A 25,546-nucleotide genomic window follows, 5' to 3' on the forward strand; every position below is an offset into this window, starting at 1 on the left:
GCGACTCGTAACTGTAATTAATCTCTAAGTAAAAATGAATTATTATTAAATATACAAAAACATACCCAATTAGAGTAATAAATCCATACATTTCAGGGCTACTTATAAAGTCTTACACCAACTGGAGCTTTAAAAAAAATCATTATTGAAAGCCACTTCTATGTATATAAATGTTTTGCAGGTACTAATAGAGAAACGAGAGTAATGGGTACATGGCACTGAATTATTCAAAAAATATCACTGGAACCTGGACTCGCATAATAATATAAGGAAAGAATATTTTTTATGACGGAACCAGAGATAATAGAGAATTGCAAGAGAAGCGAAGCTATAGAACGCAAGAGAATTGAGAATTTGGCGATTAAGTTTGCTTATCTAACGCCGGCTATATTATTAGATTTCGATGACATATCTGCCAAAAGACTTTCATTGCCGCAATGAGAATACATTAATTAGTGAGGATTCAGTATAGCTCAATTTTTTTTGGAAATTTTAAGCTGGAATATACTGTGTCCAATATTATAATAATGCTCCGAATATTATCCAAAATTGTTATAAGCAATATCAGCTGTGAAAGAACAATTTTTTAGAAATTCAAATTGAGCAAAAATTATTTAAGATCAACAATGAGTATTTTAAGTCTAACTAATCTAATTATCTTGTATATTGAGCAAGAAATGTGAGAAACTATAGAGATTAATAGAGCAAAACAGATTTTGCTCTTAAAAAATGTAGACGAATAAAGTTTTGATAAAAAGAGAAGTTTTATAATTCTTACAAGTATATTATTTTTCAACAAAAATATAGATGTTAATTAATAGTTAATATTGTTAATCGTCAAGGTACAATTTTAGCACCTGTTATATTATGTTAGGGCCGATTTGGTGAAGGTGTTAGGGCAATTAAAACATTGGATTTAACTGAGTCGCTCTCTATTTATTTTTATAAACAACTCAGTTAAAGCCACAACTCCGAATGAATCAAGATGTCTACAGAACCATATCAATTAATAAGCCCTTAAACAAAAACAATTTTTCTTTTTTTCTTCACCAGACATCATATTAAATCAAAAGCTGATTTCGAAAATCTAAATATCTTGTAAGCAAAGAAAACCGGCGATCCTTGTTACTCTCGAATTTTACTAATCTATATTGAGATGAAATTTTTACATATGCCGAGTTTCTCTTTCTCTGTAAAAAAATATAAGATATAATTTTACGTGACCATAACATTCTCAATAGTTTTTTTATCCAAACTTGCTGTAACTCTAATAATTCCAACAATAGGGGAATAATCCAAAGTAACACAAAATCTGCATAAAACACACACTTAACACTGTTTAAAATTAAATCACTCCGTTTAATAATGTTTTAATCACTAACTTTCCGTTTTAACATCGTATAAAATTTAAACATTACAGCGTTATCAGATTATGATTTTAAAAATTACGCGTCTGTGGTTGATTTACCTACAACATAAACGACAAACGTATAAGAGTTGGAGCTGGCAACGTATTGGCCAGAGCCTAAAATATTTCTTTAAATTTATTTATTTAGAGTGGCGTTAATTAGCGACTTCAAACACTCACATAATTTTAACTGACACCATCCTTTATATATCATTTTATAATTTTTTAAAAAGACCTTTAAGGACGATTTATTGTCGGCGGACTAAACACTTAGCCAGTACCCTATGGGTATGTTTATATATTTTGTGTCACCGATCTGACTGCTATTCTTGGTAGCTTTATTTGGGCCAATGTATAACCTTTAATCATGCCAAATTTTAAGCCTATCGGTGCTCCCGTTCTCCTCAAAAAGGGAGGCAAAATTTTTGCAAAGCCGATTAATATGTAGATAAAGAAAACATTTTAGATAAAAAGATAAAACAACTTTTCAGAAAAAAATAATTTATTCAACGTGTACCAAACCACCTTTGTTCTAATTTATGAGCACTCATAATTACAAACTATGTATTTTCATCACGTTTCATAATTGTTTTCCGTTAATTTTCATTCCACTTAATAAATTTATGTTTTTTAAATAAATAACAATATTTTTCTTCTGTACTCTTATCATCATTAATTAAGGAAAATATTTTTAGGAGTCGTTTTTAATCACGTGATGTTTTAGCAGCTTTTTAATCCCGCCAGATATGATCTATCTCTATAAAATAAAGCACCGTGATAAAACAGTTCCGTGCTAGCTCTCGAAGAGAACGGTCGTGTCCGGTCCGCCGAACCTACCTGCGCTTCCGAGAATTTCCCGAAACTTTCTCAAAGACGGTCGATCCGTTATCACGTTTCCACAAGTGCCTACTTCAAAAAAAAAAAAGAAAGCGTCTGTAAGCGCCGAAAAGGCGCATTTACAGACAACGTTTAACGTTTGTAAACGCCGGAAAGCGTTTTACAAGCGGGGCAATGGCGTCCCACACGCCAGAGCCAGGACCGCCTTCAGAAAGTTGCCGTCTAACAACCGACAAATGTGCCGATGATAGCCCTGACGATGCCCCGATGAGAGGTAATGAACTCATCGAGTACCTAAAAATTGAAAACGCAGAGCTCAAAACTGAGGTTACCCAACTGCGAATACTGCTAACAAAGCAAGGAGAAGAGCTCTCAGCAATGCGGATGATGCTGCAAGACGCCCTTACTAAACCCACCCCGGCGCAGTTAGTAAATCAACCTCAAGAGACAACAAATGAAATTACATCTCAACCGCTAGAAAATGAAGATCCGGATGATGGATTCACCGTGGTGGGAAAGAGGAAGAGGGGCCCCATCACCCCACCACAACCAAGTCAGCTGTCGAAGGCCGTCGATAAGGCTAGACATGCAGCTGCAACCAAGCCGGCTGCCAAGCCGTCTACCCAACCCATCCAGCAGAGAGCCAAGGCCAACTCGCAACCATCAACCTCCAGAAATGCCGTCAGATCAGCGTCCACCAAGCCGCTAACTAAGACAGCTACCCAGCCAACGCCCAAACCAGCGGCCGTCAAGACGACCCAGCCAATTCAGGTAAGTAGCCAGGCTACTAACTCACTAAATACATCGCCTCAAGCTACCACAGTTCCAAACACTTCGGGAACTGCCTCACAATCACCAACATCACTACCTATGCCAACTCTTTCGGCGAACCCAAATCCAACCACTGCTCCAAGAAAGGAAAAAATCCCACCCATTGTTCTTCGTGACACGAAAAAATATTCAGAAATCCTTAGAATTGCGAAAGATAATTCAATAGAAATTACCGCAACTTTAAGCCGAAAGGACGGAACTCGCTTATTTGTACCAACTTCGAACGATTTCCGCAAACTGACCAAGCTTCTTGAAGACCGGAAATACGCATTTCACTCCTTCTGTCCTCCTTTTGAAAGGGCAATACGAGTCATCATCCGCAACATCCCAACGATTGTAACGGTTGACGAAGCCAAAGAACACCTTATTTCGCAAGGTTTCCACCCAAAATCTTTTCAAAGGTGGAAACTTAAATCAGGCGAAGACCTTCCCATAATCCAGGTCGTTGTTCCTAACGAAGAAAGGAACATCATTAATCTCACCAAAATAGGCCTGTCAATCGTGAAAGTCGAACTCCAGCGAGGCAACGGCCAGCCTGTGCAGTGCTACAACTGCCAGCTGTTTGGCCATTCCAGCTCTCGCAGTAGAGCGCCTCCCCGGTGTGTCAAATGCGCCGGACACCATGAAACCCGTTTGTGCACCAAGGTACGCGATGAGCCACCTAAATGCAGCAATTGTGGAGACCCACACACAGCCAATTACACAGGCTGTAGCTGTCGACCTGCTCCCAGGAATCTTAGACCAACCCAATCCAGACAAGCCTCCGGCAACACAAACTCTGCGTGGACCAACCAGGGAGGCAGGAGGTTAGCTCAAAAGCTGGCCTCCTCCAACCAGGCGGCTCCCGCCAATATCCCAGCTCCTGCCCCAATGCAACCTTCTGCACTGCCAGCGGGTCTTCCAACTACCTTCACACTGCAGCAGATGCTCAGCATCCTGCAGTTCATTCAATCCCAACAATTATTTCCCAATGTAGCCGCCTAAGCGGCAACCCCCCCTTTCCCATCTAGCTTTCAGCAGCTGTTTACTCGTCAAAATGGTTGCTTCCAAAGTTCTTAAAATCATGTCGTGGAATGCCAACAGCTTACGCGATAAAAAAGTTGAGCTGGAACTCGTTCTTTCGTCTTCAGACATCGATATAGCACTTATGCAGGAGACTCTCCTAAAACCCTCTCATCGTTTTTCCCTTCTAAACTACACGGTTTACAGGAATGACCGTATCCCAACTCGCGGTGGCGGAACTGCTATACTAGTCAAAAAAGGAATTAAACACAACCTTCTGCCTTCAATTGTATCGTCACCAAATATCGAGTCCACCTCTATCCAGGTGGAAACTCAGGATCGTCCAATCGCGATCACCTCTCTGTACAGGAAATGCTCCACACATGACTCGTCTGCCTTCAAAACGCTCTTTGACGGCCCAACCTCAAAAATAATCGGTGGAGACTTCAACGCTCACCATCCCATGTGGGATTGCGAGCGCGCAAATCGAGCAGGCAACGACATCGCAGCACTGAGTGCAAACTTAGGGCTTGGTCTCGCCCTGCCGGATGAGCCTACCCATCACCCCGCTATTGGACAACGGGGCACTCCACGCATTCTGGATTTTTTCATTCTCCAGAATATCAATCGTCCTTGTGATGTACAAGTTCTCGACGAGTTACATTCGGACCATCGTCCGATTATATTAACTCTCGGGGATTGTTGTGCAATCGAAATTCCTCGCTTCAAGGCCAGAAAGAAAACCGACTGGAAGAGATATCAGGAAATTCTCTTGGAATCCGGTCCAATCCCGAAGATTGATCGACCTGACCAACTCGAGCGTGCCGTGTCGAAGCTAACACGAGACATCCAGTCCGCCTATCACAATTCATCATTCGAAGTTCCATCTTATTCAAACTCTCAAAGTGAGCCAGTTCCTGAAGGCATCAAGTCACAGATCAGACTCAAAAATCGTCTCTATCGTAGAGCTCGTGCCACCCTCAACTCGGCAGACAAAAGGGAGGCCAACAGAGTAAAACGAGAAGTGAAGGAATCCATCAAAGCCTGGCGATCCGAGAAATGGAACTCATTTCTAGCGGACCAAAGACTGGATGGCCCCGCAACTTTCTGGCGACTCTCTAAAAGCCTCGTGGGGAAGGTGCAAAACGTCATACCCCCCTTAAAGTCAGCGGAGACAGGAACTTTTGCAGTCACCGACCGCGAAAAGGCCGAGCTCCTCGCTAAAACCTATGAGGCTCAAATGGAACGCCTCCCTCCTGCTACAAATATAAACGCTGCTGACAACGACGAAATCATTAGGAATTCCAACTCCGTTCGTTCGCAAGTGCCACCGAGTTATCTTTTAAACCACCTAGTCACTCCTAAAATACTCACTCAAATGATCAGCAAGATTCGGAATAAGAAGGCCCCAGGTTTCGATAATATTTCGATAGCCCAACTAAAAAATCTTCCCTACAAGCAGCTCGCTGAACTAAGTAATATCATCAACGCCATTCTGAGGCTGCAACACTTTCCATCCACATGGAAACATGCATTCATCGCAGTTATCCCCAAAAAAGGAGCTAAGTCATCACCTTCTGACTACAGACCTATCAGAAAGAGTAATTCTTTATGCCCTTAATGATTTTACGAAGACAAACAATATCATTCCAGATGAGCAATTCGGGTTCCGCGCTAAACACTCAGCCGTTCATCAGGCCCATCGGCTGGCCGCAAAAATCAACTGTGCTTTTAACCGACATGAAAGACTTGGAGCGGTCTTCTTGGACCTAACCAAAGCCTTTGACAAGGTTTGGCACGAAGGCTTAGTGGCGAAATGCATCCGATTAGGTCTACCTGATGACCTAACAGCTCTTATCAAATCATTTCTGTCAGGACGATCGTTCCAGGTGAAGATTAAAGATATTCTCTCTAGCCGGAAAACCATCGACGCAGGAGTTCCACAAGGCTCCCCCCTGGCACCCGCTCTATTTAATATTTTTCTTTCAGATATCCCTAGGAGACCACAAGTTGAGGCTGCTTTTTACGCAGACGACACTGCTTACTTTGCTTCTTCAAGAGTAGCACCGCACATCCGAAGCAGACTCCAAAAACAACTCGATGAGACGGTCCAGTGGTTACATTTCTGGAGGTTGCAGGTCAACCCACAGAAAACCCAGGTCATTTTCTTCCACAAGAAGCGTTTTGCACCGAGCATTTCGCGTCTTAAAATCGAGAACGCAGAAATCCCATGGTCAGAAGAAGCCACCTATCTCGGTCTTGTCTTCGATCGCAAATTTAAGTGGAATTCCCACATTCAAAAGTCCCTCCATAAAGGTCAAGGTATTGTAAATTTGCTGTTCCCGCTTATCAACAGAGCCAGCAGGCTTCCTCTATCTATAAAATCTCTCCTGTACAAGATGCTGGTTCGATCAGTCGTTCTATACGGCTCCAGTGTCTATCTAAAATACGTCTCCCCTAGCCAGGTGGAACGTCTCCAAGTGTTTCAAAACAAAATTCTCAGGAGAATTATTAATGCCCCATGGTTCGTCAGGAACAATCAAATTCATAGAGAAACAGACGTCCCCCAAGTTCACGATTTTATATCCGAGGTTTATTCGAGATATTTCTCCACTCTTCGTCTCTCGGACAATAGATGTATTACCGAGCTGGCCGATATGTCAGGCCAATAACTCATTCAGCTCTTCGTAGCCTTATTCTATCACAGCCGACACTACCCCGTCGTGCTCTAACTCCTAATTGTCTCGACCTTCTCCGGCGAGCGATTAACTCATGTACCGCAAGGTGCGTGGTGTGATAACGACGCCACGTCCTTGCCTGGCCCTTGTGCCTCTTAACAGTGTTACCGGTTACGGGCACCCTCCTTACTAACAGTAAGAAGTATCAGTTAGGGTCATTGGATCAGCTGATAGGGTGGGGTTTAGTGGGTAGCCCAGAGGCAGCCTCCACATAACCAGTCCAACTCGCTTATTCTTGCGGGTCTTCCCGACCAGGTATCCGTAACAGAATTCCCCTACCCGGTTCGAGGCCAAAAAAAAAAACCGTGATAAAAACGGCCAGACGCCTTAAAATGAAGGTTGTTTCTGACTAGCATAAAAATAATAAAGGAACGGTGTGGTCACGTCAAAAACACATAATCATACATATATTTGATGGATATTGTCTTCGGAATGGATTATTGAGTAATCACTTTTATATACCGAACAGATTATTTAGTAAGCCCTAAAAATAATAAAAAATATTTTAATCCCCAAATGATATTTAATTATTCATTGAAAATATAGCTAAAATGAGTGTATTTATAAGATAGGAAATGTTTAAAACACAAAAACCATAATAAAAACTAATCTATTTTAAAATACTATTTTATTTTATGGAAAGAAGAGGCGACTTGTTAACGGCACTCGGATATTATTAGGGTTTTTATTTATTTATTTACACTATTTAATTTTAACACAAGTACTTACACATGAACATGTTTCCTTAGCTAACGTTGATAGTTGATGATTAGTTGCGCGATATATTACATATATACAAGTTATGTAATTTGAAAAGATTTAAAATATAAGTACTATTAACTTACTTAAAAAAACTGTTAATTAAGGAAAGAAGGGGCGAGTTGTTGAACGGTGATAAAAAAAACACTAACGATTTAAATCTATTCGAACATAAACCAAAACTGCCTACGTCTCACTCATCACCACCGTTCAGTCACATAGGTATCCTGCCTCGTCTTAGAATATAAGTTTTCGTAACCAGGCCCGTTAACAATCGCGTGATATAACATACACGAATTGTAATCCTCCGAAGCACGGTGATCAGTATTAAACCAACCCCACTGATCATCTATGAGACCGTCCAGTCTATTTACTGGCGAGATGGGATGATTTTAAACTCTTATCTATGGGTAATCGTAAACAAAACAAAAAATTAATTTACAATCACGTCCCGGTGGTGTTTTAATCTAGGACTTCGTAGTCATATTCGCCAGTCGTCTTAACCACTGGGTCTATCAAATTGGCAACTACAATGAACATTATATTATTTGGTTAGTGTCAGATGAAGATAAATACAATACCCATTAAAAAAAAACATAAATTTATTAAATTAATATTTACAAAATTAATTATTGCAGTAGTAGCACTCCTAAATTATAAAGACAGTCTTAATATTGAAGATTTGTATAACCACATCACATAAATGTCTAACGAGTAAATTGATTTTGGGCTTACACAATTCTGTAGTATTAGGGGGTACATTTACTATTTTGGAATTAATTAAAGAGATGTAACATTATGATTTAAAGATGTGAAATACTACAATATATACATTAACCTAAAATATAAAAAAATCTATTTAAATATCGGTAAATTGAAACTATACATTTTTTTATAATACTCTAATACCATTTTATAGATTATAATACACCAATAATCGATTTCAGGGTATATAAAGTATCAATGGTAACTTGTATCATAAAAATGCCTTTATTCTATCTAATAATTTGTTTATTGTTTGGGTATTCAATCAATAAACCAAATCACTCTCTACCCATTGACATTTATAAATTTATACTAATACTTAATGTAAAAAGATGTTAGACTTTATTAAACTTATTCTGATTTGTTTATATTTTGATTCATGTCGTAACTACAGGAAACACCACCGACTGCAATATTAAACTATAAAATTATGGCACACACACTGATTTCAATCTATCTTCAAGCATTTTCAATTTATTGCTCAATAGTCCTTGAATCTCCTTATTCGTAGACGCGTAACTCATACATATATTTTTGAAAAGGATTGGGCTATCAGAACCTAAGTTCAATGATTCCAGCATGTTTATCAGATCTTTCTCATTCACTTCGCCACACCACTTCTCAACAACCAGAGCAATCTTAATAATTTGACATCTAATTTCGTTAATTATATTTACAAATTCCTTTAGTTTGGATTCCATTGGTTGCTTCTTCTTAGATTTTTTGGTTTGGGAAGTGGGTTTTACCAATTCATTGGACATAATACAGACTACACATGCAATACAAACCACCTGAAAAATATCGTTTTGTTACTTTAAAATTTATAAAATAAAATATATAAATGCATACCTCAACTGCATTAACTGCTAATTCTACACCTTTCCTTTTTTCTCTAAAATAAGAACAGTTCCCCGATAATGTTTCTTCTAACATTTGTCCTAATGTCTCTAATTCTTCTCCAGCTAATTTACATTTCTGTTCTGTTGTTTCAATATCTTCAGTAGTAAGAGATTCAAAAAAATGTAATAAAGAAGAAACTATAGATCGATATGGTACATCTAAGAAACTATGTAATCTTGAACGTAAAGGATAAGATACCAATTCCTAAAAACGATACTTTATAAAAAACAAAAATATCAATATAACATTATTTACTTCACTAATAGGGGATATATCAGTTTTTCGTATCTCGTCTTCTAAATCCTTCCAATCTTTTAGTATATTTTTCATATTTTCAATATTTTTTTTTCTTGTACCATCAATCGATTTTAATACCTTTGATATATAATAAAATTACAGTAACAAAACTAAACATCTTTAAATTCATATACCTGCAATCCCGCATTTATTGACCATAACATATGTGTTCGTAATTTTAAGAAATTTAGATCTTGTTGGAACAACTTTTTTATTTCATCTGAATCTTCTATTAAATTTTCTGAAAACTCAGGTTCCCAACTAACATATACACGAAGGTCTCTATTATCCCTATTAAAAAACCACACTGGAGAGTAAGTGTATTATTAACATATTCAGATTATTACCTTAATTTTTCCCATTCAATCTTATTTTCCTTAAAAGATATGTCTGTATTATATAATCCATCTAATGTCGAGCACTCTATTAAACTCATCATGATCTTATCAACAACAACTGTTGTATAATGCAAGCTGTTGTTCATTTTTTCCCGGAAGTCCATAAATTCATCCAATTTCATAAATGAACCAAACTTATATGAGAAAGTTAAGTGATCTGTACTCTAGAACAATGCATAAAATTAGCTCAACAGATATTAAGTAACAACAAACTGATATATAAATGGTTTAAATTTAATAATTTTGTTTTGAAAAATACTATGTTGGAGAAATATAAATGTCCAATAATATGAAAAATTATTATCAAATGTTACTTACATCTTTGAAATTTGATGAGAAAAATTTTAATGTTGAATCAAAATGAATAGCACATAAAGAATATAATCCAGTTGTTGCCAAACGTCCACAATGTATATAACCTAATGAGTCTAACTGCAAATGTTTTATGTCTAAAGAGTAGTATGTACTATTTGCTTCTTTACCACAACCTTAAAAAACAAAATTATGTGAAAATGTAAATTTCAATATTTCTAACCAACCCAAAATATGATAAAACTTCAAGGCCAGCAGTTTTGCATGAAAATTACTTGGAGAATTTTTCAATAAACTTTCTAATAATGCAAGAGCTGCTATAAGTGAATTTTCACCATCCTCCTTTCTTGATAAATCATATAAAATATGAGCTGCCAATATGGCATAGTTGTCTGATGGTCCAATATCAGTTGAAGGGAGGTCTTTACCATAAGACTGATATCCATGTTGATAATGCAATGTTAATGCAGTCACTAAAGCCCTTAGATGTTCAGTAGAAAGGTTTCTATGACCACCACATAATCGAGACAATTGTAATGCTCCAATGTGACGCTGCATTTGTTCAGCCTAAAATAAAATAAATCATGAAATTATCAAATGTGTTCAAAATGGATTTAGTTATTAATCATAAAATGTATACTTACTGACTGTGGTACACTAGTTGACCCAATACCAACTTCCTTTATTAACTTTGTTGCTAGTTCTGATTTTTGCTCAGCATCTAGTAATTTCAAGTATATCCTTAAATCAAATACACAACATGGTTTATGACCAAATTTCCTAAAATATTCAATAAAGAGTTCTATTTTATCACCCAAAATATCTTCAGTCTTGATATTCTTTTCTTGGAGTTTTGAGCACAATTCGAAACGTGCCAAATAGGGACCTCTTAGTAAAAAGCCTAAAAATATTATGACCATAAAAATCTAAATAATCAGTGTCTTAATTTATGTTTACTATTTTCAGCACCACTTTCTATAATCCCACATATAAATTCATGGCATTTTTCAGCTGTATTATCATAAGTGTCTACATCACTTTCCTGATCTCCTGTACTATCCCCATTAACACCCATATCAGATAGTTCAAACACAGAATTAACATAATCCTTCCATATATCCCATTTATCAAAGCTACAAGTGAAAAATTACAATATCATTATTATCATAAATATGACTAATAGGTACCATTCGTTTAAAATACTTTTACATAATATGTTGACTTGCTGCCATTTGCCTAATTTCTTTAAAAAACTTAATTTCATGTTAGGAATATTACTACATTGCAACTTTTGACTTAAACATCCATTTAAAACATCCAAAATTCTGTCATATTTTTGCTGTAAATCTAATACTATTATATATAGTTGGACCTAAAATATATATATATTGATATAAGCTAAAATATAACTTTAACACAGAATTTACTTCTTGTTCAGCATCCATTTTATTATCATCAATTAATTTTTGCATCATTCTTTCAGCTAGGTTAAGAAGCAGACTTCTTTTTATTGGATCATTTGCACCTATAATTATTTATAAAATAAAAAACTAAACAGTTACAAACATTGTTATAAACACAAACATCATATATACATACCTTCCCCTCTAGTGGCCTGTAGAACAATACTCATAACATTCCAACAATAATATGGATTTTTTGGTTTTTGTTTATATAATGCCATAGCAGTTAACTGTTGTGCTTTAAAATCACTTATTCTAACATAACTCATAAATAAATGAGTATGAAGCTCTTCATTACTTGGATTTAGTTTTACAGCTATTTCATAAAGCTTGCATATTTTATCCACTAAAAATTATCATATGAAAAGACTATTTTTTATACATTACAGTAATGAGATTTACACTGTTGCATTTCCCTGTAGCATAATGCCATTGCTTGCAGAGTAGCTTCTTCAACAGGTTTTTCTTTAGTAAGATTGTCTAAAATCACATTTGTATCATGTTCTCTACCCATTCGTAATAAGGTCAATGCTTTTAAGGCTTTTGCACAGTGACAATTTGGTGTTTTCTTTAAGACCTTGTCACATTCTTGGAGAGCTTTCTTATTATTCCCAATATCAAGCCAATCTAATGTGAAATAATAAGAAAACATGCTTTTATAGTCAAATCCAACTGTATTAAAATTTGTTGAATACTTCAAATATGAATGATCTTGCGTAAATAATGCATATATTTTCATTTACATAATTACCGTATATAGGCCTTAATCGACGTTCCAAAACCGAGGTATCAGTATTCTGCACGTGTTTAGACATTTTCTCAAAATAAATTTGGCTAGGTTAGAACTTTTCCAAGCGGTGTTAACACCCGGAAATGACTAAACTTAGTACATAAAATTATATATACATTTATGTTCTAATGAAGCATGTAATCCAATATAAAAAATGAAAGTTTGTGGATCTACTGAAAATAAATTTAGTGTTTACTTAAAATAAACCCTCTTCGCCATTTATTAAAAGAAATTATTCCAGTATTTTTTGACAGTCGTGACAGTGTGTTACATCTGTCACTGGGTAAAAAATCCGTTTAATAAGGTCGAATTCTAAGGATTGTTTTATATATATTTAAACAAAATATAAAAATAACATTAAATATACGTATTAAAAAAGTATTCAATATTAAGTTATGTGAATATTACCATATACGTATTTACAGTTACCAAAAAATATAATTTGTATCTATCACTGTATCAGCTGGTGACATAACATTTGCGCCGCTCAAGTTCCCAGTTTCTTGCAAATAATAATGACTTCCGCACTTGCTAAAATATTTTCGGTGTCTAGATCAGGTAAAATAAAATATAATATGTAATAAGTTGATATAAAATGTTTATAATACCCTATTATAACAAATATAATACAATGTAACCTATAATACACTTATTTCATTTCTACTAAGATTTTTATGCTATACCGTTGTAGGCACAAAAGTAATAACTCCAGCTTTAAATGTACTAAATCAACGCCTAGCAAGTAGCGGTTCTAAAGATGGTTACATATATGTTAATGATACAGACCCTTCAATGGTTTCAAAAGATATTACCGGTATTAAAGTGGCTTTAAAATGTTTGTCATATTAATTCTTTTAAAATATGATATTTTAGATAGAGCTGCACAAACCATTTTTTTAACTGAATTAATTAGGGGCATGGGAATTACATTAGCCCATATTTTTAAAGAGCCTGCAACAATTAATTATCCTTTCGAAAAAGGACCTCTGAGCCCAAGATTTAGAGGAGAACATGCTCTTAGAAGATATCCTTCTGGAGAGGAAAGATGTATTGCATGCAAATTATGTGAAGCAATTTGCCCAGCACAAGTATTAATATTTTAAATAATTTATGCATATAGACATATGGATGTATTATTCTCTACTTTTATTTTATGACTTATTTATATTTTAGGCTATAACTATTGAAGCAGAGGAAAGAGCTGATGGTTCTCGACGAACCACCCGTTATGATATTGACATGACCAAGTGTATTTATTGTGGTTTCTGTCAAGAAGCATGCCCAGTTGATGCTATTGTTGAAGGTCCAAATTTCGAATTTTCAACAGAAACTCACGAGGAATTGTTGTATAATAAAGAAAAGTTGTTAAACAATGGTGACAAGTGGGAATCAGAAATTGCTGCTAATATTCATGCAGATCATTTGTATCGCTAAAATAAAGCAACTATAATTTAGTTAAATCTGTATAGTTAATTATTAATAAATAATTTAAATGTTAAATTATTTTAAGAACAATATTAAATACCCCTAGATGAAAAGTTTTATGTTATAGTATATTAGCTAGTTCTGAGCGCTTATCTGATGGTGCAATGCTGTAACTGCAATTCAACATTGATCAATTTTCATGCTATGGAAAGGAGAAAATTGAAAGTAGTATAATCCCTTAAATTAAATTGACTTAATTACCTTCATTTGTTTTTTTTTGTTTATAATATTCACATAATACAATAATTAAATGATTTAATTCTTTTCTTCTTATTTTTTGTTAGTTACAGCTGTTTTCTTCTATTGGTGTTGGTGACAGTTTCACATGAACATGGTATGCATAAAGGTAGAAGTAAAGCTAAACATCTATTTATAAATGTTATTTATTTAATTAGATGATGGTAAAATCAAATGCTTTTTATTTGAAAGACACACACACAGAAGAACTTTTAATGATCATGTTAGCAGCTTAGTAAAATTTTAAATCAAATTATAATAAACCATCAGGTGCACAAATAAGTGTATTCCGTTTACCAAGAAAACGCAACGAGTTGTGTAACTAGATAAAATTTATAGCTGAGCATATGTTAAAAATCATGACGCTTTGCCTCATAGAGCAAATGTTATAGTTTGAAAACCTGCTAACAGAATTGTTTTATATTTGAATAAAGTTGTTAATTGGGGCATGGAATACTGCCTTGCCTCTATAAAATCATAGTTAAAGTTAGTTATAACAAAATGTAATTAAACTTTGTTTTTAGTTTCTTTACTTTCAAACATTCTTCTTATATTTCTATAAGTCATTTAATTGATGACGCTTTCATAGACATCTTTTTCATAGGGCAATAACATTTGATACAATTTGAATAATGATACTATTTGAATAATCAATGTCTTTGCGTTAAAAATATTCATCAAATTTACCTTCTATGTAATTTAACTTTGCTCCACCTAAACACATTTTGGATTTGTACTCAGGGCCATATATTCACCACCATTATATATCTGTTGATAACTAGATGATATTTTCATCTATCTTCAGGTCTTTCATACAAAAAATAATGTTAAAACAATTGCTGTATATAAATAATTGTATACAGAAGAATATAATGCTGGGTCATACGCACAAAAAATAAACAGTCTACTCCATAGAGTAATGGAATATGGAATATATTTTCTTGGATTCAAAAATTAACTTAAAATTGTTGAACATGCGAAAGTCCCATATAGATAATCCCGTTACAGGTAACTTGTGGGGTTCGGACCCCCAGTACCGATCAAAGTAGTGGGTGCACTTGCACGGTCCCGCTCGACCGTTATCTAGTAACAAGAGTCTAATTATGGAGAATCATGGATCCGTATGATGTGAATTTGCAAAATTACCAGTTCTTTCAAATTACACTTATATTTGAAGAATATAATATAAGTAGAATAAATTATCTTGAATTCGCAAATTAACCAAATATTTCTATTAGAACTCAAGTTAAAATATTTTGGCACATTTTTCACCTACTATAATATAAAACTTGTAAAAAAAGAGTCTTTTATAAACATTATTTCATTTAATTTTAAATGGAAAAAGGGAAATAAAACAATATGTAATTATTGATCAATATATAAACATTACAATAACAAAACAAAATTTTAGTTTTTGTAAATCATTTGTATATTTGAAGAGTATATGTATTAACGAATTCAGAAATTAACCTTAAATTTTCGTTGAAAATCCATTTCAAATTTAATTAAGTTTATTTATACAAAGTTCATCTTCTATAATAACAGGTTAATTGAAAAGTCCCCGGCCTACCATAATAAAATACATTTTCTTGGCAAAATTAGATTTTTTAATTCAACATAATTCCCTCCAAGGGTGATACACTGATTATAGCTACCCTCCAAATTTTCGATACAACTTTGTAGTACGATTTGTCCTTTGCTTCAAAATAGGCCTCAGTTTCGGCGATTACCTCTTCATTTGACGAAAATTTCTTCCCAGTGAGCATTCTTTTGAGATCTGAGAATAGGAAATAGTCGCTGGGTGCCAGATCTGGAGAATATGGTGGATAAGGAAGCAATTCGAAGCCCAATTCATAGATTTTTGCTATCGTGTTCACTGACTTGTGACACGGTGTATTGTCTTGGTGAAACAGCAATTTCTTTTTTTTTTCAAATGCGGCCGTTTTTTGGCGATTTCGTCCTTCAAATGGTCCAATAACTCTATCTAATAGTCGCTGTTGATGGTCCTTCTTTTTTCAAGATAGTCAATGAAAATTATTCCATGCGCATCCCAAAATAAAGACGCCATAACCTTGCCAGCCGACTGTTGCATTTTTTCGGCATCAAGCCAAGTTTTTGTTGCTCTAACTGTATTTTTTCCCTTCAAAAAGCAATATTTTACCAACACGCGAAATTCCTTTTTATCCATTTTTTCATAATAACAAAAGATGCTTCACTCAAAATGCTATAATTTACAAACTAATGATTTCATGGGGTGAAGACGTATTTTCAATACACTCCAAGCTCTAGAAAGATACCTTTCTTTAAAAAAAATCCAGTATTTTATTACGGTTATTTAATTGAGTGTTAAAAACGCATAACAGATGCGGCTATCCGTCTCTCAGCAGACCTAAAGTGTAGTGAATACGTGTTTACGTGACCAGACAAAAAAACTGCATCTCATTTTTATTAGTGTTTTAAAATTATTTCTCCTTATTTTACAACAGTCCTTTTGAAATTCATTTATAGTATTTTTGGTCAAAAACTAGTTCAAGAAATAATACGTAAGTGAAAAATGAAGTGCGTGAAATAAACAATGCATTTATTTTATTTTTTTTATCCCCTGGAAGTAAATAAAATAAAATATTAAAAATCTAAAAATGGCAAACCACAGCGATTCAACCAAATCACCTGCACACTTTGATATAAGATTAGAACAAACAGCAATAACGCAAACTCCACCATCAGAATAGACTACAGTCATTAATAAAAAACGATTGAGAAGCCCAGAAGAAGAAATTGCGAGGAAACAAGCAAGAATCCAGTGACTATTGGTTACAGAAACCAATAGAGACAAAAAACAGCTTTAGCAACCTGTCGGAAGAAATTGAAGAGAATATACAACCAAGCCCTGAAAAAGTTGTTCCCAAACCACCGCCAATAACAGTCTATAAGGTAGGAGTAATAAAACACATCCATGACCTATTGAAAACCATCCCTACGAACTACACAATTAAAACTGTGAGCTATGAAACAATAAAAATTCAATTGTTCGAAGCGGAGCACTTTAAAGTTCTAGTAAAAGAACTAGACGAAAGAAACGCCCAGTACCATACATTTAGGCCTAAATCCGCGAGAACATTTAAATTCGTGTTAAAGTTATTACATCACGGGACGGACTTTAACACCATCAAGGTAGCCCTAGCTGAACAAGGCCACGAGGTCGTAAATGTTCACAGTATACGACATCGCACAACAAAAAAATCTCTGTCTATGTTCTATATTGATTTAAAACCTAATGGAAATAATCAGGCGGTGTATGAAATCACCAAATTAGAAAACAACATTATTAAATGCGAACCACCACACACAAAAAATTATGTTACAATGCACGAGGTGTGAAGTGCACGGGCACACAAAAACTTACTGTCGCAAATCATTTAGATGCGTAAAATGTGCAGGAGAACACAAAACAGGAGATTGTACTAAGTTGGCGATAAAAAGGTGAAATGTGTTAATTGTAACGGAAATCATCCAGCGAACTACAAGGGCTGCGCAGTTCACAAACAACTGCAGCAGAAACTATATCCTACCTTACGAGAAAAAAGGCATCAACTGCAACAAAAACAATCCACACCTACCAGTCTACCTACCAGGCCAAGTCAACCAGACATAACTTACGCGCAAATGGTTGAAAATGGTGCAAAACAAAAGCGAGAAACCACATCACAACCTACTGAAACTAGCACCAACATCTCTAGATTAGAAAACATGATGGCCAAACTAATGGTTTAAATGAGTACGATGCTTGGTCTACTCACAACCATCGTCAGCAAACCTGCTTAATGCCTGGAACCATTAGCTATAAAATCGCCGTCTGGAATGCCAATGGGCTCCAACAACACGCCAGGGAACTAAAAATGTTCGTAACTGAACAAAATATTGATGTTATGATGGTTTCCGAAACACATTTTACGGACAATCATTATTTGAAAATTCCCAAATATAAGCTTTATCATACAAATCACCTTGATGATAAACCATATGGGGGTACAGCCATAATCATTCGAGATGATATTTCGAAAAACAAAAATTCCGCAAACACTATCTGCAAGCAACCAGTTTTCCCATAGAGGAAGTCCATGGACCATTAACAATGTCTGCAATTTATTGCCCATCCAATCATAACAACAAGATAGAACACTTTCAAGAATTCTTCAGTTCGCTAGGTAATAGATTTATAGCAGGAGGAGATTACAATGCAAAACATTTAATGTGGGGTTCAAGAATAATAACCTAAAAAGGTAGAGAACTGCTAAAAGCAATAAAGACAGATAATTTACTGGTGAGCCAACATATTGGCCTTCAGACAGAAATAAAAGCCAGATACTATAGATTTCTGTATTACAAGAAATATTGATGCAAAAAAGTGTCATGCAGAATCATGTTTTGACCTGTCTTCTGATCATTCACCAATAATAGTAACACTTTTTTCAAACATTGCCATCAAAGATAAACCCCCTTCTCTGTGCAATAATAGAACAAACTGGTCCTCATTTAGAGAAAACTTAGACCGAAAGATCTTTCTAAACTTACCGTTACAAACTGAAATTGACATAGAAATGGCAGCAATAAACATTCAAAAATGTTTTTAAACCTTTCCAGTCTCAGCTCCATAAAGATGCCGAAAATAAAATTATTAGCTTTCTGGATTCGCAATTTCAAATGGACTTACCGCACGAGAAATTAACGGCCAAAAAAGTAAAACAAACAATAATGAGAGAAATTAATATTTAAAAAGCTCCTGGTTATGACTTAATTACTGGTAAAATTTTAAAAGAACTATCAGAAAAGGGTATGAAACTATTTTTTTATAACATCTTTATTAGACACGCTTAGTACAATCTTAATTTACAATTAATTTATTACTACTTTTCCTATGTACTTGGATTAATTAACAAGCAAGAAGAGTGCGAGAAAATACATCAGTATGTATTCCTCAATTATAAAATTATAATTATTTATTAATTATTAACTTATAACTATAGTTTACACTAAATGTATACACTTTATATAAGTTCGTATGGTTTGGTTCGCTTCAATCTTCTGATATCCTGCGCGTTGTCCACTAGTTGTATTGCTTCCACGTTAATATGATTTAGTAATCTTCTTTCGTGTTTTAAGGCGAAATCTTGGATAACTTCGCAAATCCATTTGATTTCCAGGTTATCGTGCAGTTCTTCATTAGATACATAGCGATAGGCATTGGTAATCAATCGAAGAACCTTGTTTTGACAGCGTTGTATGACTAGTTGATTTGAATTTTTAGTGCAACCCCACATTTGCACCCCATAGGTCCATTGGCTTTATAATTGTATTATAGATAAACCTCTTTGATTTTAGATCAAGTTGAGAGTATCTTCCGACTAACCAGTATAGTTGTTTTATTTTGGTTCTAATCTGTTTTGCCTCAATGCAAAATTAACGTGGACAGATTTGGAGCTATCTTTTGCCATAATAATTGTGTCGTCAGCAAAGGTTCCAAGAAGTGTTTTTTTTTGTTGTTGGAATGTCAGCAGTGTAGAGCAGATGAAACTATTAACATTTATATTTAATGCTATGCTACGAATTAATTACTTCCCTAAAATACTAATGATTCTTAAACCAGGAAAAATATCAGAAGATGTGACCTCCTACCGGCCTATAAGTTTATTACGGATAATCTCCAAAGCTTTCAAGAAACTATACATCCAGAAGCTAAACTATATAATAACAAAATAACTAAAAAGATTAAACTAAAAAGAAGAATTATTCCAGAATATCAGTTTGGGTTTCGCAATGACAAAGTACGGCATACGGGCTTTCAGGTTAAACTAAAGAAACTTCTCCCTTATCCGGACTATTAGTTACTAAAATCGCATCTCACTGATAGACATTTTGTTGTAAATCAAGACGATGAACATACCGAATTAAATCTCATATATTCAGGAGTTCCGCAGGGTAGTGTACTGGGTCCAGTTTTTTTTTTTTTTTTTTTTTTTTTTTTTTTTTTTTTTTTGTTCTGGCCTGAAAACCAGGCGGTGGAATGCATGACGCATACCTGGTCGCGGAGACTTGCCCTGGAGTGACAAGTTGGACCGGGTTATGTGGGACTGCCTCTGGGCTTACCAATACACTAAACCGAAACCGCCTCACAGTTGACCCCTGTGGATCACTACTGCTACTGCATTAAATTTGGGGATATGGTACCCGCTGATCGGGCAGCCGTTATTGGGCACGAGGGCCCGGCGATTCTATTGATTCGCGAACCTGAGTTAACACACAACTGGGTACTGTTGTATGGGGGCAAAAGTTATGACTGTAGCGACGGATGAGGTCGTTTCAGCCTGGAAAAGGGGGAGAGCTTAGCGGTGACGCGGTGCTAAGCTCCCAGCATGTCGACCAGCTCGCGAACAAGCGCGTTTTCAGAAGAACTTGAGCTGAGTTGTTGTTTGTGGAATGATTGAGATATGAAGTGCTTGATTTCTGGAGTGTCAGTTTCCCTATGAATTTGATTATTTCTGACAAACGATGGAGCGTTTAATATTCTCCTGAGGAGCTTATTTTGGAAAACTTGAAGCCGTTTGACCTGGTTAGGTGTAACAAACTTGAAGTAGACATTAGATCCGTAGAGGAGTACGGACCGAATTAACATCTTGTAAAATAAGCATTTGATGGAGATGGGAAGTCTGCTAAAAGGGCAGATCAGAGAAGATAGCAGGTTTGCTATCCCCGAACCTTTTTGGATTGCTTTCTGGATTTGGGAATGCCAACCGAACCGCCGGTCGAAGTGAAGACCTAGGTACGTGACGTTATCCAGCCATGGAATTATTGCTGTGTCGATCTTAAGTTGCGAGACGAGCAGAGCGTAACGCTTCTTGTGGAAAATGATGGCCTGGGTTTTCAGGGGGTTGATTTGCAACCTCCAGAATTTGAACCACTTGACCGCATGATCGAGCTGCTTCTGTAAACGTTCATGAATTGTAACTTCGAACCTGGCGGCCGTGAAGAAAGCAGTGTCGTCAGCGTAAAAGGCGACGTCAGTATGCTCTTTTCTCGGCATATCTGAAATAAAGAGGTTAAATAAGGCTGGGGCCAGCGGGGAACCTTGAGGTACGCCAGCATCGATTTGTTTACGACTGGAAAGTGATGCCCTGATCTTGACCTGGAAAGATCTGCCCGAGAGATAGGACTTGATGAGAGTGGTTAGGTCTTCTGGGAGGCCTAGCCGCACGCACTTTGCGAACAATCCGTCGTGCCAGACCTTGTCGAAGGCTTTGATTAGGTCCAGAAGAACTGCTCCAAGCTTTTTGCGTTGGTCAAGAGCATGATGGATGTGTGCAGCCAGACGGGAAGCTTGATGGACGGATGAGTGGTGAGCGCGAAAGCCGAATTGTTCATCTGGAATGATGTTGTTTTACTGGGTCCAGTACTGTATCTTCTGTATACGGCCGATCTGCCCACCACAAAAATAACTACCGTGGCAACATACGCAGACGACACAGCAATCTTGGCATCCCATGAAGATCCGGTCACAGCATTAATAAACCTACAAACCCACCTCGAGAAAATACAATTATGGTTGAAGACATGGCGCAATTAAAGTCAATGAAACAAAATCCACCCATGTAACGTTTACCCTGCGTAGAAGAACATGTCCATCAGTGAATATCAATCCCCCAAGCAGAGCAAGTTAAATATCTTGGTATGCACCTAGATCGACGCCTAATCTGGAAGTAACACATACTCTATAAACGAAAACAACTTCGACTGAAATTATATCAAATGTATTGGCTCATTGGGCGCAAATATAAGTTATCATTAGATAACAAGGTCTTGCTGTATGAGTCTATACTCAAGCCTATTTGGTTATATGGAATCCAACTATGGGGTACTGCTAGCATATCTAATATATCCATCATTCAACGTTTGCAAAATAAAGTGTTGCGTGCCATTGTTGATGCTCCGTACTATATTTCAAATAAAGTGATACAAGAGGATATTCCTTTAGAACCTATAACGAGTGTAATTCAACGTGTTTGTGTGAAATACTTCGAAAGAGTGTCAGTGCATCCCAATGTACTCGCTAATCAGCTAAATATGCGACGTGATAGTGAAGTGCGTAGACTAAAACCTTTAACACCACCTGATCTGATTACTGGACATATATAAACTTGAGAATAAGCTTTAGAATAAAACTAATTAATTAAGATAATATTTTATACAGAAGATCGCTTAATGAAGTGATTTTCTGCATGCCATGTAAATATAATATGGACATAAAAATACTTATTGCCAATAGGGCAGGTTGTGGAATAACGAAGAGTAACAAAAAAAAACTTTTGGGGGTTAGGGCTAACTAAAAAACGAAGATTTAATTCTAGTACCGCCATCTATGTGTCAGGCTGGCGACTTTTCAATTGACCTGTTGTATAATACTAATATATGGATTGTATGTTTTTATTTATACTAGCTAGTTATATATACTATTCCGCTTTATGTTCACCAAATTTATTGTTACTACTCGACACTACTGTTTGTTAATATCTGGATGTTTAAATTTTACTGCAAATATTAATCTTTTATCTATATGTATTTCTTATTAATTATTATTGTAAGTAGTGTATACTTGTATATTAAGAAACAACGCATCCACGCGTGTTAATAAAAATAAATAATGGAAATTAATAAAATACATTGTAGCAATTTATTTAAATACATTTTCTAAAAATTTCAGATAAATTTCCATAAAAATCCTTGAAAATTATTTCTAAGTTTTATTTATTTACAATTTAATTTGATATTTCTTGTCTTTCTTTTGTTTAAGTTAGTTAATTATGATTTTAAAAAATCTATTAATATTCTACTAATATAGGAATATTTATTATGTTATCAAAAGTAGTTAGTTGTATATTTTAATAACTAGACAAAAGTTATAACATAATTTAGGATAATAATACAATTAACATTTTTCAAGGATTTTAAAATAACAAGTTAACATTTACATTACATTAATGTAAGATTTGTTTTAATTTACATGCGGAAAACGCGCCGAAATGATATTATTTTTATTGATGATAAAAGCAGTTAACAATCTGTTTAGTTTTAAATTATTATGTGTGTTATTATCCATAAAAAAATAAAACTAATAATGCGTAAAACTGACAATGATTAATTCGCTGCACATTTTCAGTACAACAAATGAAACGAAACTTAAATTGTTAAATATATCAAATCGCACTGATTGAAGTTAGTCTGAAGCCTCTGATGGCCATTTTGGTTTGTCGTTTTCTGCTTAAACGCCTAAATGATAAACTCTATAGTTATCATATAGTTCGCTTATATATTTTTTAACCGGTTAGATAAAAATTCACCCGAAGTCGAAAAACATCAAGTCGACTAAGAGCATTGATGTTGTCCTTGAATATGAGGGGGGGATTCTCAGACAGCCAAGCCCTAACCCTGCAAAAGAACTTGATGTTTTGTAGGTTTCAATTTGGTTTAGATATCCAACTGACGTAAGAACTCAAAGTTAATGATCGCAGGCAATGTTTTATGTTTGACGAATATGAAGAATGTTTACACCATAGCACATTATATTTTAATTTTTTGAATTTGCTGCAGAATAGCACAACATTTCCCTTCGGCGCTTGTTTTAAATATAAAGGAAGCAGTTCTGAGAACGAAATTAATAAGATGTTCTGAATTCATGCAATGAAGATGCCATTTGCAATTACATGTGTATTTGAATTTGACTTTTGTTTGATGAGGAAGTTCAATGGAGAATTTTAATATTTCAACGGTTACATAAAAGATCAAGAATATGTCATTACTTTCAGAATGACTCATGAAAATTTTCCTGACTTTTTAAAAATATGTTACGTCCAACATTAGAAAGCAAGAGTCCTATTGACAGCGACTTGGGATCTGGTTATGCTAATTTTTATTTAAAAAACTGGTACAAACTAGACTATACCAAATATACAGTGAACACTAAATTTAAATATTTATATTCCAAAATAAATCAATACATTGAAATAAACATTTTAATTAAATATTCATATTAGCCCATACAATATGTAACTACCAATATGTTAATTCTAATTTCATTCGATTTTTTTCATCATCCAAACTGGCCCATTCCAGCGTTGGTGATACAGTTTTTATTAAAAGTGTGTTTAAAATTTAAAAAGTGCTTCTTAAAGTCCCAACGATAGAAGCTGTGGATGTAAAAGTTTCACAGAACGAATCCTGTGTGGTTTTCTAATGATCTTCAAAATCGTTATTGTTTTCATAATTATACTTATATGTTATAATTGGCATTTCTTTTCCTAAATACTTAAGAAACCTAAATTATATATTTTTATGTAAAACTCAAGAAGGTACAAAGTGTTTCAATAAAAGTTTATGTTTGTTTAGATTACTAAGATTAGTTACATGAGCGACACGTAGAATTAGAGGTGTGCTTTAATTATTACGTAAGATGGTTTGGGGGAGGGGTCATCCATGTCTTATTTTTTCGTAAGATAAAGAGAATGCGCAAAGTTAAGATTGTACTTTGAAAATGAAAATTTTGAACCAATATTAGCATACAAGGCATGTATAGTCTATTCAAAATAACAGTGGACTCACGTCATCAAAATATTTAATATATTGCCCGCCGCAAAATTGTAAACTCGTTTTAGAGTGAAACAATATTTTCTACTCATTTTATTCTACTTAAAAAGAACTTTATTAGCTTGTTGTGATAAATTTTAAATCGCTGCTTATTATTACTCCGAGCTGTAAGTTGCTGCGGGTTTATTAAATATATTTTTTATCGTGTTGCAGATGCAATGAATATTAGTACAGTACACGGGTAGGTATGCGGTCACTGAAATATCTTAAAAATGAAAAATATAATGTCCGATTCATCGAAATACCGTCCTTATACGAAGGGGGTGAGGAAATAAGATCAACTTGATCTTAGCTCTATCAGAGATCAAATATATGAAATGTATAAAAACTATGAATAATGTTTTCAATATAAACATAATTTAATACAATTATATAAGAGACAATTGTTAATTTGAAAAGTATTCATAGAAAGCTTAGAGATACGCAGCTGTTTAATCGATGTAGAGCATCCTTTTATGAACTGTTAGTTAACATAGGATTTAAAAGGTGTAAAGTAACCCACGAAGAGGTCTAATGGAACTTCTAGACATTGCTTGAATTGCTGACATTGCAAAGAATACACTTTTTAAAAGTATATAATAAAATTTAGATGAGACATGAATATTTCAAAATGGAACCAGTGGAAGTCA

At 34.9% G+C, this 25,546-nt stretch overlaps 3 protein-coding genes across 3 annotated transcripts; 2 read left to right on the forward strand and 1 right to left on the reverse strand.

Moving 5' to 3' along the window:
* The first annotated feature begins 2,366 nt into the window (after window positions 1-2,366).
* LOC143192551 (uncharacterized) lies at window positions 2,367-5,334 on the forward strand. Its single transcript, XM_076397963.1, has 2 exons — window positions 2,367-3,016; window positions 5,045-5,334. The coding sequence occupies exons 1-2, from the start codon at window positions 2,420-2,422 to the stop codon at window positions 5,198-5,200; spliced, it is 753 nt and encodes a 250-aa protein (XP_076254078.1). The 5' UTR covers window positions 2,367-2,419; the 3' UTR covers window positions 5,201-5,334.
* Window positions 5,335-8,159: 2,825 nt separating this feature from the next.
* Window positions 8,160-12,771, reverse strand: psidin (phagocyte signaling impaired). The gene is made up of 14 exons (XM_076397962.1): window positions 12,462-12,771; window positions 12,113-12,337; window positions 11,847-12,056; window positions 11,675-11,772; window positions 11,435-11,619; window positions 11,205-11,380; window positions 10,892-11,148; window positions 10,475-10,814; window positions 10,254-10,423; window positions 9,885-10,099; window positions 9,672-9,828; window positions 9,496-9,615; window positions 9,190-9,444; window positions 8,160-9,131 (listed from the first exon to the last, which is right to left on the reverse strand). The coding sequence occupies exons 1-14, from the start codon at window positions 12,523-12,525 to the stop codon at window positions 8,769-8,771; spliced, it is 2,835 nt and encodes a 944-aa protein (XP_076254077.1). The 5' UTR covers window positions 12,526-12,771; the 3' UTR covers window positions 8,160-8,768.
* A 127-nt stretch (window positions 12,772-12,898) lies between these two features.
* ND-23 (NADH dehydrogenase (ubiquinone) 23 kDa subunit) lies at window positions 12,899-14,000 on the forward strand. Its single transcript, XM_076397965.1, has 4 exons — window positions 12,899-13,058; window positions 13,192-13,314; window positions 13,374-13,588; window positions 13,674-14,000. The coding sequence occupies exons 1-4, from the start codon at window positions 13,016-13,018 to the stop codon at window positions 13,932-13,934; spliced, it is 642 nt and encodes a 213-aa protein (XP_076254080.1). The 5' UTR covers window positions 12,899-13,015; the 3' UTR covers window positions 13,935-14,000.
* The last annotated feature ends 11,546 nt before the right edge of the window (window positions 14,001-25,546 follow it).

The sequence above is a fragment of the Rhynchophorus ferrugineus genome, unplaced genomic scaffold (genome assembly GCF_030347505.1).
Source record: "Rhynchophorus ferrugineus isolate W39M unplaced genomic scaffold, kcgeb_rfMv2 rfM3, whole genome shotgun sequence".
Taxonomy (NCBI): domain Eukaryota; kingdom Metazoa; phylum Arthropoda; class Insecta; order Coleoptera; family Curculionidae; genus Rhynchophorus; species Rhynchophorus ferrugineus.